Source organism: Camelus ferus, chromosome 5 (genome assembly GCF_009834535.1).
Source record: "Camelus ferus isolate YT-003-E chromosome 5, BCGSAC_Cfer_1.0, whole genome shotgun sequence".
Taxonomy (NCBI): Eukaryota; Metazoa; Chordata; class Mammalia; order Artiodactyla; family Camelidae; genus Camelus; species Camelus ferus.
The window spans coordinates 97,439,428-97,451,568 of record NC_045700.1 but is presented as its reverse complement, the minus strand read 5'-3'; the positions used below and the strand labels follow the sequence as shown (position 1 = coordinate 97,451,568).

General features: G+C 60.9%; 1 protein-coding gene across 5 annotated transcripts in view; it reads right to left on the bottom strand.

The window, feature by feature from the left end:
* D2HGDH (D-2-hydroxyglutarate dehydrogenase) overlaps positions 1-11,473 on the bottom strand; it is a 30,919-nt gene extending 19,446 nt beyond the window's left edge. The window contains exons 1-7 of one of the 5 annotated variants that reach the window (XR_004320219.1): positions 11,280-11,395; positions 9,780-10,120; positions 5,470-5,527; positions 4,246-4,385; positions 3,455-3,648; positions 1,906-2,074; positions 62-205 (exon numbers count right to left, since the gene is read on the bottom strand). Coding sequence is in view for 4 of the 5 variants with exons in the window: in XM_032480794.1 (XP_032336685.1) it covers positions 62-205; positions 1,906-2,074; positions 3,455-3,648; positions 4,246-4,385; positions 5,470-5,527; positions 9,780-10,110 (1,036 nt within the window). In the remaining variant the exon portion in view is untranslated. The other 4 variants (XM_032480794.1, XM_032480793.1, XM_014556834.2 and 1 more) reach the window with 4 other exon arrangements.
* Positions 11,474-12,141: the final 668 nt, after the last annotated feature.

Genomic DNA, 12,141 nt, shown 5'->3' with positions numbered 1-12,141 from the left:
CACCTTCTACTCTGTGGACAAACGAAGGCTGACCACCCACCCCCGCAGGTGGGGCCGGTACCTCGCACGGGGCTGGCAAGCCGGAGGTGCAGCTCCACCAGCTTCATGCACTCAGCATCCATGAACTCGAATGCAGACAGGATCTCGCCCAGCTTCTGCCTACAGGTGCTGAAGGTCTGCAACACCTCTGCGAAGCCAGGACAGCCTGCGGCAGGCACAGCACAAGGACAGGCCAGCTGGTCACGCGTACACAGGGCCTCACCCGCTGACCCCCCCAGGGCCCCCTTTAAAGCAGCAACGCCAACCCGACTTCCCAGGAGCAAGCCGGGCAGCCACCCACGGGTCGGCCACCATGCAGGTCACAGATATCAAGAGTAAGATAAAATGCTGCCTGAGAGCCCCACGGTGCTGAGAAGTCTGCAAATGCAGGGCCAGGATGGGTCGCCTTTGGTAGCAGCTGAATTGTATTTCTCTGACTACAACCCGCACTCAGGTTTGCACTGTTCTCAGTAAGTCATTCAAGGCACATTCACCACACGTTTGTTCGGAGCCCAGTGCCCAGAAGCTGACTGTCAAGCGTCAGCAAGTGGGAAGGGCCAGAAGACGCCAGGGGGGAGGGTGGGTGCACGTGGCCTTTCAGGGCAGAGGCAGGAGGCACTGAGAGGTCACGTGGAGGTCAGGGAGGCCCGCAGAAGATGCCATGAATGACCCCAACTCTGCAGGTCCCAGGAACACAAGAGGCCATGGCCAGGTGCAGGGCTGGACACACAGGTCTGGCAGTATCTGAATCAAGGGACCATGGGTGAACTGGAAACAGGTGGGAAGAAACTAGCCAGAACCAACACAGCATGAGAAAGACTGGAACGTGGGAGAGGTGGAGACGTGGAGGACTGAGAAATTCTCCATGCATTTAACCACAGATCTGGGAGGAAGGAAAACAGGGGTGGCCCCTGAGGAGGGGACGGCGGGGGGCTTCTGGAAGTGGGGACACCAAGCCTCAGGTTTCGGAAGTTCAGGAAATCCAGAAAGAGAGAAAATCTTTAAATCAGCCAAAGAGAGAGGCGGACTCTGACAGCAGTGGCAGCAGGGACCGCTAGGTTCCCACCAACAGCAGGGGAGCCACGTGGGGGCCGTGAATATTCCACAGGATGAAAGAGAACCAGCGTCCGCCTGCACGAGCAGGAGGGTCTCCAGGATGGGGTGACTGAGAGTGGGGACTCACAGCAGCAGTGGCATTCCAGGAAGTGACAGGGTGCGGACAAGGGGCATGACCCCCAGGCAGGGTTTGATGCAGGAAAGAACGCCAGGCAAAGAAAATGAACGTTTGTGACGTAGTAATAACCACGACTAGAGAGACTGAGAAGTCAAGATGGAATTAGGGCTCACGACTACAAGACACGGGGTCGTGGAAGCCCCTGGGTCCCTGAGTCTGTCCGGCAGCTGGGCACATCCCCGGGGAGCTGGCCGCCTGTGGCGACCCCTCGATAAGGGTCTGCGCACAATGCCTGAGCCAGCAGAGGAGCAGGAGCAGGGACAGACCTAACGAGGCTGAAGGGAGGCAGGGCGGCTTGCATGGGCGGAGGGCTGGCCCTGGGGAGGGGGCACCTAGCTGGCCGTACAGGGGTGCCCTCGTCACCCCCGGTGATGAACAGGGTGTGTCCCTGACCTTACACCAGTGACACTATTTCCTTGCAAATCTTACAGTATAAGCCACTTAAACAACACCGAGGGGTGAGAAGCACGGAGCCCCAGTTCTGCTACAGAATGAAGTGTGCTCTGCCCAGGGGCAGGAGGCTGGCCCCAGACCCACAAGGTCCGCTGTCCCTGGAGGCCACTTGCGTCCCCTCCCTCACACACAGCAGCGCAGCTGGAGAACCTGCCTGAGAGGCAGATGGGGGCGCCTACCAAGGAAGGCCACGTTCACGGCACTGGGCTTGGGCGGACACAGGATGGACACAGCAGTAATGACTCCCAGGGTGCCCTCCGACCCAATAAAGAGCTGCTTCAGGTCATAGCCCGTGTTGTCCTTCCGCAGGGACGTGAGGCAGTTCAGGATCGTGCCGTCCGCGAGCACCTGCAGGAGAGCAGAGAAGCGGTGTTCCTGCCTCGACCCACAGTTCCGACAGACACCCGGCTCCGGCCACCAACCTCGGGGGAGGCTGACCCAGCCCAGGGCACCCCAAGAAAGCCAGGCCAGTTGTGAGCCCCCCACTCCAGTTTGGCCCAGGAATACAGGGGGCCCTGGAGTGGCAGCAGGCTTGAAGTCGACCCATCAGGCTGAAGGAAGGACTGCTCTTCCCAGATGCAAACGAAGATCTCCCACCACCACCACAACCAGAAGCTCAGGGCCCAGTTCTCCAGGGAAGCTGGCCTGAAGCAGCGCACACTAGGGCTGCGGCAGGGCACACCTAGGGGTGGAGGAGGGCACACCTAGGGTAGAGGAGGGCGCACCTGGGGTGGAACAGGAGCACTGGGGCTACAGGAGGGCACACCTGGGGGTGGGGGTGGGTGCACCTCGGGTGAAGCAAGAGCACCTGGGGGTGGGGGAGGGAGCACCTGGGGTGGAGCAGGGGCACCTGGGGTGCAAGAGGGCACACCTGGGATGCAGCTAAGAGAAGGCAGAGAATGGCAGTGCATCAGCTCACACACCCCTGCACTCCTCATCTAAAGCACCTCGGTCGTGCTCTGTAAGCCTGTCTGTCTCGTTTGTGCATTTAGTCAGAAGCTTAGTGAAACAGCTCATAAAAGTGAGGAAGTGACTTACAATAAAAATAACCTGCAGCCAGAAAACAAAGCTACAGGAAGCTTGTGATTTAGCAGATGGAAGTCCAACGTGGGCTTTGAGCTCCTTCCACCCTTGAGTAATAGATGGGGGCCTCACACCTTAGAGAACCCTGAGGTTCGCTGCAGGATGAAATGACCCTGGGGGCAGCGAGGGTGGTGTGATCCAGCTCCTTCTCTGTGCATAAGCCCTCCGGAAGCCCAGGCAGGGGAACGTCGCTGGTCCAGGAACCTGCTCAAGGTGACAGTTCCCACAGCTGCTCCTCACGTGGACATGAGAGCAGCAGAGAGCAGCCGCCCTGAGCGGGGTGCTGTGTGTAACCCACACATCCGGTGGGACCGAGCAGACACCAGGCACTGTTACCATGGGAGCCGGGATCTCCAGTCTGGGACGTGGTCCCCCCACCCCCAAGGTGGCTTCCTGTACCCGCGCCACCTGGGGCCCAAGAGGACAGCCCAGGTGTCCATGCACAGGAGGAAGTGTGGACCCGATGGGGCCGAGCCGGGGGATGTTGTGGGGGGGTCTCATCTGGAGACTCTGCAACAGACCACTCGAAGGGCTGGAAGAGCGGCCACCCTGGGACTGACCCACGGACCAGAGGAAGCCAGGCCAGACGTCCTGGAAGTGGGGCGAGTGCTCGGACGCACGGCCGCAGTGGTGCCCCCGGCTCACCACTTCCAGGCCCAGGACGGTCCCACGCAGCGAGCCGTATCGAAGGAACCGCAGGCCACCCGCATTGGTCGCCACGTTGCCCCCGATGTGACAGCTGCCCTTCGCCCCCAAGTCCAGGGGCATGAGGAAGCCCCGCTCCTCCACGTACCGGCCCAGCTCCTCCAGGATGCAGCCCGCCTGGCACACCAGCACCCCTGCCAGGCAAACAGTGACCGCAGGCGCCCCAGCTCAGGAGGAGCCAGATCCCCACAAAGAGCACCTCCCCACCAGGGGCCTGGGCAAGGAGAGGAGGACAGCACCCACCCCTCCTGCCCCTCCCTGGAAGTTGTCTTCAGGAGAAAGGAAGGAAAGCCCCCCCACACACACACACACGTGTGCGCTTACGGGAGGGAAGGAGCAGTCAAGAGAGGGTTGTTATCAGGCGGTGGCCCTCAACTGGGGGTGATTTGGCCCCCGCGACGCGTGATAAGTCTTGAGATGTTTGGGGTTGGGAGCTGCTGGCATCCAGGGGATGGAGGCCAGGGGTGCTGCCCAGCACCTCGGAGCCCAGTGCCCCCACCACAAGGAGGATCCACCCCTGCACCCTGCTGACAAGCCCTGGGGCTTCATGAGAACGGAGCCCCCCCCCCCCCGGTATGCCCCTAGAAAGGGCTGCCGTGGCCAGGAAATGTCAGAGCCAAAGGGGCCGCAGCGACAGCTCAAGCCAGCGGTGTAAGTCACCACAGTGCAGACACAGCCAGAGCGCCTGGCCCGCAGCTGAGGGAAGTCCCTGCCGCACAGTGCAGCCTTACCGGACACGTCGTGGAAGCTCATGACCTGGTTCATCAGGGTGGTAGACAGGATGATCTCATCGAAGACGGGGACGCTGCCCCCCACCATGCCCGTGTTGCCCCCCTGTGGGCTCACGGCCAGGTTCCTCTCGTGACAGTACCTGGGACGGCACAGGATGGGCATCAGGGTCCCTCTTCCCCACGCCCATGCCACCACCCGTGGGGACACTCCCGGGGTTGAGGCCCCCAAACCCCACCACGCCACCAAGGCAGGACGCCTCCAGCCCCTGCTGCGAAGGGGTGCCTCCTCGGCCCCCACGCAGGATGGGAGGCTGAAGGGGTAAACGTCCATCACGAAACTGCACGGGCAGCTGGAGGCTGGCCTCTTCCCAGGTCATGGATGACCCCAGAGGCCGCTCCTCCCAGGAGCTGCAGCCCCTCCCATTCACCTAAAGAGCCATAATTCCCAGGCACCTGGGCTCCCTCCCACCCCACACCCTACGTCCCCTCCCCTGTAAGTCTCGCCCTGCCTCATCCCCAACCAGGCTCCCCTCTGCAAAGACCTAAAGGGATGAGGGCCCTGGTGGTAAGGATTAGGGCAGTGGGCATCCACACGCATCAGGTCAGCCCACCGTCAGACGGCCGGCCTCCAGTGTGGCTGGAACAGAGCATGTGCAGAGCACTAGTGGAGGGGACACCCTTCAGGCATTAAAAGAGGTCTGGGAGAATAATTAGCACCAAGAAAGGGTATGGATGCTGCCAAACGGAAAGGAAAAAAAAGACTGCAATGTCTTACACACGTGATAACGTTTAAAAGTCACACGTGTGCAGTAAGGGCCCTGAGAGACAAACCCAGTGTCATCAGGGGTTTTCTTAGGAGGGGAAATTATCAGTTGCTCTTGCATTTTTTTCTTCATGGTTTTGTATGTTTTCCAATTTTTCTGTAGTAAACGTGAGAGTGTGTTGATATAAAATCAAGAACGTGTTTTTCAAGAAAAGGTCTGTTTCCTTCCCTGCCCTTCTCCGAGTCTGCAGCCGCTCCCCATCCAAGGCCCACCAGGCACCCCAAGAGTCCGAGATTCCGGACCCGCACTTCCCTCCCACCTCCTGGGCCCAGGTCACTGGCTGCATCTCGGGGTCTGCGTGTCCCACGCCCCACGTAGGCAAGGAAACCACGGGGGAACACACAGAGGTGAGGGCAGGCGGGGAGGTGAGGGCAGGCGGGGAGCTGCCACCACACGTTACCTGAGGATGTGAGCCACCTCCTGGGACGTCCGTGGCCTCAGCAGCACCTTGCTGGAGCCTGTGAGAGAGAGCAGCGCTGTCACCCCGCTGGGGGGTGGGCAGTGCTCCCCACAGGCACGCTCCTCCCTCCCTCCCTCCAGGTGAAGGCGGCCTGCAAACCTCCAAACCTCCAGGACAGAAGCGGCCCCGGGAGCCAGGCGGCTGGACCCCAGGGTAGCAGCGTCTGCCTGGCTTCCCCACGCAAGTTACTGGTGTTCCCTGTGTAATTGACACGTGTCTTGCGGGGAGACACTGGAGACGTCACAAATATCTATGTGGCTGCTCCGCACGTGGTCCTCCGTGAATTTCAGCTTCGGTTCATCACCCTCACCTGTATCAGTTCTTAGGATGGTTGTAAAGGTAACTTTCTCCATCCATCCGTCCACCTGCATGTATCAGTCGGCCTTCGGCTCTGAGGGGAGCTTCCCTTCTCTCCTGTGAGTTAACGTATGAACCACAAACCACACCACTGCGGGTTCAGGGGTTCTTCCGTTATTTGCCGGGCTACAGTTCCCTGCTGGTATGATTTATGTGGTGCCTAGTGTGCCCTGTCCGTCAGTGTTCCCAACTGCTGCCTCCAAGATAATCAAGCTTCTTTCCACCCTTTTGACTTTGTGGAAAGCTCTCTAGACAGAGGCTGTGCCTGTGCTAAGTCAGTGACTTTTACCAAGCTCTGAGATCAGGCTGTCATTTTTATCTTTTTTTTTTTTTTTTTTTTTTTGATTCTGAAAACTCTTTCTCATTTGCTTTTCATCACATGAACCATGTCCAGTGTCCAGATCTGTGGCCCCAGTCGCTTTAGGACAGCACAGTCCAGGGACCCTAGTAACCTGCAGGAGGCCTGCATAACTTCTCAGCAGCATTTGAGCCCCCACCCCGGGTGCCTGGTTGCAGGCACAGATAATAAAAACAGACAAGCGCTCCCACTCCCTGAACTTTACTTTCTCACAGGGGAAAGGAAGAGAAAAGGGTCCCGTATGTTACTCAGGGGAGCCCTACAAAGAGACAGCAGAGCAGAGAGGAGGGAGGATCACCGGAGACAACTTGGGGAAACTGCCCAGGACTGAAGGAACGAAGCGCCCAGCCTGGAGAGGCCAGGATGTGCAGGCTAGCGAGGGGCATGGGGTCAGGAAACCCCCACGGCCCATGGCCTCCCTCCCACTCTGCACACCCTCACGGGGGATGGCCCTCCACCTCAGCATGGCCTGCGTCCTGCCCACCACCTTCCAGCAGCACCAAAAAGTGCAAATCAGCCCCACCTTTCCAAGCCCCCATCCCTGAGGAGAGCAGGTCAGCCAACTTCGCCCTAGGCCACTGGCTTCCCCCTCACTCGGGGTGTTGCTGGGCTTGGAGGGCAGAAGGCACCCTCTTTGCCCCAGCCTCCTCCACGCACCGCTGTCACAGCACACACGACCCTGGCCTGTCCCCTAGCTGAGTCCTGGTGACTTCAGAGGGCAGAGCTGTAGCCACGTGGCCGGCAAGTCTAAACCCTCCCTGTCCCGCCCTCCCTCCGCAGGAGCCTGCTGGCCTGGGGGGAGATTTTCAACTCAGATCAGACCAGGCTTTCAGCTCAGATCCTCCTCTTCACTCCCAGGGGCCGGCAGAACAAGCTGCCCCAGCGGCATCTGCCCTGGGACTGTGCCCCGACCCGGCCAGGCACGGGTCCCTCCGCCCACTCCCCTGGGACATCGCTCCAGCCCCCTTCTTTGCTGCCTCATCCACTGTTTCCTCTCTACTTCAGCATTCCTGTCAACATCACAAACCTGCTGAAAAAGCGCTCCCACCCTAAAACTAGAAAAGAAATCTTCTCTTGACCCCTGTCCCCATGAACCACCCCCACTTCCCTGCCTGCCTCAGCCCCTCCCACCCCAGGGGCGCCTTCATTGCGTCCCCGAGGACACCCTGGGTCTCGTCTTAGCCTGTCCCTGAGCTGCATCTGACCCCAAGACCCTGCCTCCCCGCCTTTCCCCACACAGCTCTAGAACACACTCCCCCTGGGCCCCACCACCCCACTGGCCGGCCCCCTCCCCTCCACTGACCACAGCAGTCACCAGCCTTCTTGGGGCAGTGGCATCACCCATCCTGTCTCCACACGGACCCTGCCCTGGACCTCAGACTAGCTTACTCCACGGCCTGACAGGCCCTCTCACATGTCCATCTGGACGTGTCCAGACCCAAACTCCTGGTTTTCCCCCAGCAGACCTGTCACCTTCCTCAGCTCAGCAAATGGAATCCAGTTTTTGCGACTGTTCAGGCCAAACGCCCCGGCATCCCTGCCCACTTTCTTTCACACCCCAGTCCAGTCATCAGCCAGCCTCTCTTCCAAACATGGCAGGAACCGACCAGCTCTCAGCACCTGCCCGTTGCACACCCATCTCTCCTCCTGCTCCAGCCACTGCCCCGCGGGTCAGCCTGCTGTCCACCACTCGGTGCAGGCGCAAAGTGTGTGGGCTTTCCCCGTGAGCAAGTGGTCTAATTTTTGAAGGAGGAGACATTTACTAACAGTTTCCATGTCAGATAAAATCTCACTTATTCAGAAAAACTGTAAGGTCCTAACGAGCTTTTCCTTGCTCATGCTTTCTAGATAACTCTGAGATTAAACTTTTAAATGATCAGAAGCTTAGACATGCTTTCTCTCCTAAAGAAAGCCACATAAAGGGGTATTTCAACAAAAATTTGACAAATGCCCCAACTGACGCCCACTGAGCAGACACTGGGCCAGGAGCCCTGTGGATTCAGAGCTGAGCTAGCCCAGCGCCGCCCCACTGAGCTCCTGGGAAGAGCCCCAGGAGACAGCAGCCCCTGCCCAGTTACAGCTTCCCCTGCCTCGGAAGCCCAGTGGGCAGGAGGACCCAGCCTTGGGAAACAGCAAGTGTGCGGCAGCCCACATGTGGGGCTGGGCGCCGAGGTCCACCTGCTCAGGTCCGCCCAGGCAGCAGCACCGAGCCAGGGCCAGGAACAGGGCTGGCTGTGCCGGGTGGGCACTTGACAGGGTGGTTTCGCCCCTATGGGGTCCTTGCATGGTGGGCAGGGCGGGGCTGCTTCCACCAGAGGGCACCCTGGCCGAGAAGCAGGGCCTCCCCACGGGGCAGAGTCGCCTCGTTCTCTGCGCCTACGGCCCAGGTCCATTGCTCAAGGCTCTGTGAGGTTTCCAGGCTGTGAAGGGGCCTGTTCCCGCCGACAGCAAGGCCCCCGGCCCCAGGGTCTGAGTGAGCACCACTGCACCCCTCGCTGCTCCTCTTCTGCCCCAAGTGCTCTGAGTCCAGGCCCAAGCCAAGGACCTGGCTGCGCAGCGTGTCCCCGAGTTACAGTTTTCAGCGCGTCCGTTTGTTGTAAACTGCTTGTCTTCTAGATCCCTTTAACACCATAGCAAAAATATCGTGTTGGTTTTTTGTAACTAAGTAAGTGGGTCACATTATCTTTGAGAGCAGTTCAGGAAAGAACACAGGACATCACAAAATCTTTTATCAGAAGGGCCTGCTGGGTCTAGGCAGCTGAGAACCACGGAGCCGGTGCACAGACGTGTGCAGTGGGAACAGGTGTGGAAGGAGGAGGGGAAGCAGGGGTGCCCAGACAGCATCTGGCCCCAGGAAACTGCAGTGGGGAGAACAGGCCCCCCAAAAAGATACCTCCACATCCCACCCCTCAGGACTTGAGAATGCGACCTTATTTGGATAAAGAGTCTTTACAGATGTAACAAAGTTGAGGGTCTTCAGATGAGATCATCTTGGATGAGGGTGGCCCTGAATCCAAACCAGGTGCCCTCTAAGAGAATAGAGGGAGATCTGAGACACAGAGACCCGGGCTGTGTGACGACGGGGCAGGGGCCGGAGGGATGTTGTCACAAGCCAAGGAACCGGGAGTCCCAGGAGCTAGGAGAGGCTCCAGGCGGAGCACAGCCCTGCCCACGCCTTGGTCTCAGAACTGAGAGGATAAACTTCTGTTGTCTCCAGCCCTGTGTGTGGCTCTTTGTCACACGCGGCCCCAGAACAGGCACTGAGAGGACGTAAACGGTAGCTAACACATGCACCCCACGGAGCAGCCAGGGGGCTGCTGCACCTTTTAATCTGCAGATGCTGTGCACCATGGATAAACATGCACAAATGTGTTCTCGGAACACTGAAAAGTCACTGCAGTGCAGCTTCTATTGGGCATCAGAAAGGCATATATGACATGACCCTGAGCTCCTCCACCCAACCCTCAGCTCACGCTGTTTCTCAAACCCACCTCCTACCCTCCGAAGCATGAGGCGTGACCAGACACTCACTCACCTCGGACGGTCCTCAGCCAGTCCACATTGGGAGCTTCCAGCTCCTCCGGGTCTGTGATGACCCTGCCGGGGACGATGCGCTCGAGGGCAGCCAGGTCATCCTCAGACACCTGGGCAAACGGGAGCCGCCGCACCGGGTAGCGCTCCCGGGTCAGCACCACCTCAGGAGCCCGCGAGGATGCCAAGGAGCTGCCCCTTTGAACCAGGGGACCGCCCAGCCCAGGGATCCTGGACACCCCTGCCCAGGTCCTCTGCTGCACAAAGGCTCCCAGAGTGCAGGCCGCCCGCCACTGGAAGAGCCACGCAGGCCCGCGCACCAGGAGGGGCACCATCGCTCTCGCCCTAAAAAGCAAGTGATCGGACCATGTCTCCGGAATACTATGGAGCAATGAAAAGGCAGCATCTGCCCTGGGAGAAACCTCAACAAGGCCCAAGTCCAGGCGAGGTCCAAAAACAGATGGCACCTTCCATGGTCGTGGGCAGGGTGATGGAGTGTGGCTGGGACCATGGAAGAGGTGGCCTGGAGGGGACACAGGACAGGAGGCCTCCGCCCTCGCCCGGTGTGGTACCCTGCAGGGTTCACCTCCTGGGAAGTCACTGAGCTGTCCCCTCCCGGCTGAGGCCACTCCAGGGTGTTGGATTTTCACATCTGCATTTCCCTTTCTGCCCTTCTTCCTTCAGAACAAAACTAGGATTTAAGGTGCTAAAAGGGAAAGGGACAGATGTCACTGAATTGTACACTTAAAAATGGTAAATTTGGATATGTTATCAGAATCAAAACACAAAAAGCGTGGGGGACAGTTTTCTGGCTGCCCGCCGGGGTGGAGGCAGGGCTGGCACACAGCCGCGCGGCCCCACAGCCACGGCGGGGTAGGGTAGGGGCGGGTGCTAGGCCCGCCGGAACCAGAGTGGGGCAGCGCCCTCGCGTGGGTTCACACCGCCGTGTGCCCTGGGGAACGAACGGGCCTCTTTCTGACCTGCGACCGCTCCTCGGTGCAGCACGTGCCTCCCGGGTGGGGTGAGGATGACACGACCCCCCCCAGCGGTGACCGTCACCGTCAGGGGTATGCAGGGCAGGTGAGCCAGCTCAGGGCAGGACCCTGCCCGGGACCCCTCCCGGCAGCAGGAGCGTCGGGCCAGCCACTAGGGATGAGGGTCCCCGGGGGAACCACCAGGGTCGGGGGTGGGGATGGGCCGCCCCCGCTGGGAAGCAACGGATGACTGCAGTCGCCCCAGCTCATCCCGGAGGAGACGCGGAGCGAACCCCAGGCTCGCCCTCGGAGGGCCCGGGGCGCGCGGCCTGCGCGATCACGTGACGGGGTCAGCCCGCGAGGTCGGCCCCGAGGACCCCGTGATCCGGCCGGCCCGCCCGCCGCCCCCAGCGCGCAGCCCGCAGCCCCTCAGCCCCTCAGCCCCTCAGCCCCTCAGCCCCTCAGCCCCTCAGCCCCTCAGCCCCTCAGCCCCTCAGCCACGACCCCGGCGGCCGCGCGCACGCACTCACGTCCGCGTCCCCGCTGCAGTCCTCAAGCCGCCGGAGCCAGGGTGGGCGGGGCGGACGGGGCTGCGCCTGCGCGCGGGAGGACCTCCGGCCCCCGCCCCCAGCCCTCCCGGGCCACACCCACCTTTGGGCTCCGCCCACACCCAGCCTCCGGCCCCGGGCAGCCCCTGAGTCCCAGAGGCGCGGCTTGGTCCAGCTTACGCCGCTGGACAGTTGGAGTTGGTACCGCCCAGCGGGGGTCCCAGCACACCCTCCCACCCCTTCCTCGAGCGCTGGTCCCACGTGTCCATCCCGCCTGGCTTCAGACGGTAACTGCCCACTCCTTCGTCCTACTGCGGGGTCCCCAGGGGACTCTGGCTCCGCCGGATTATTTTCTTGAACAAAGCCCAGTCCTGGGTCTCAAGTGCCGGGACTTCAGAGGAGCTGGGCCGGGCTGCGGGGCGGGGCTGCGGCAGGACAGAACCACAGCAGGAGGGGAGCAGAGTCCGCCTGTCAGGACTGCGCCACCTCAGCCCCTCCAGGTTTGCGCCTGCCCAGTGCCAGGCTGCCGCCCCTCAGCCCCAGCGTGTCCTCTATGGGGCCTGTCAGGCTCTGCTAGCCTGCGGCACCCGAGGGGGACAAAGGGGAGCGAGGAAGCTTCCAGCCTGACGTTCCTATGGTGCACCTCACCAGTGGCCCTGACCCCAGCCTCATCACAGCCCCTCGGGGGAGGCCCAGCTCCATAGGGCAGCTCCTTCCCCCAGGGCCTGAGACATTATACCCGCTCCCAGGAGGCCAGGCCGCCAGCCCTCCTCAGAGCTCGGAATGCCAAGCACTGCCCCTCCTCCAAGCTGCCAAATCGAAATCCGCCCACTCCCACTTCCTC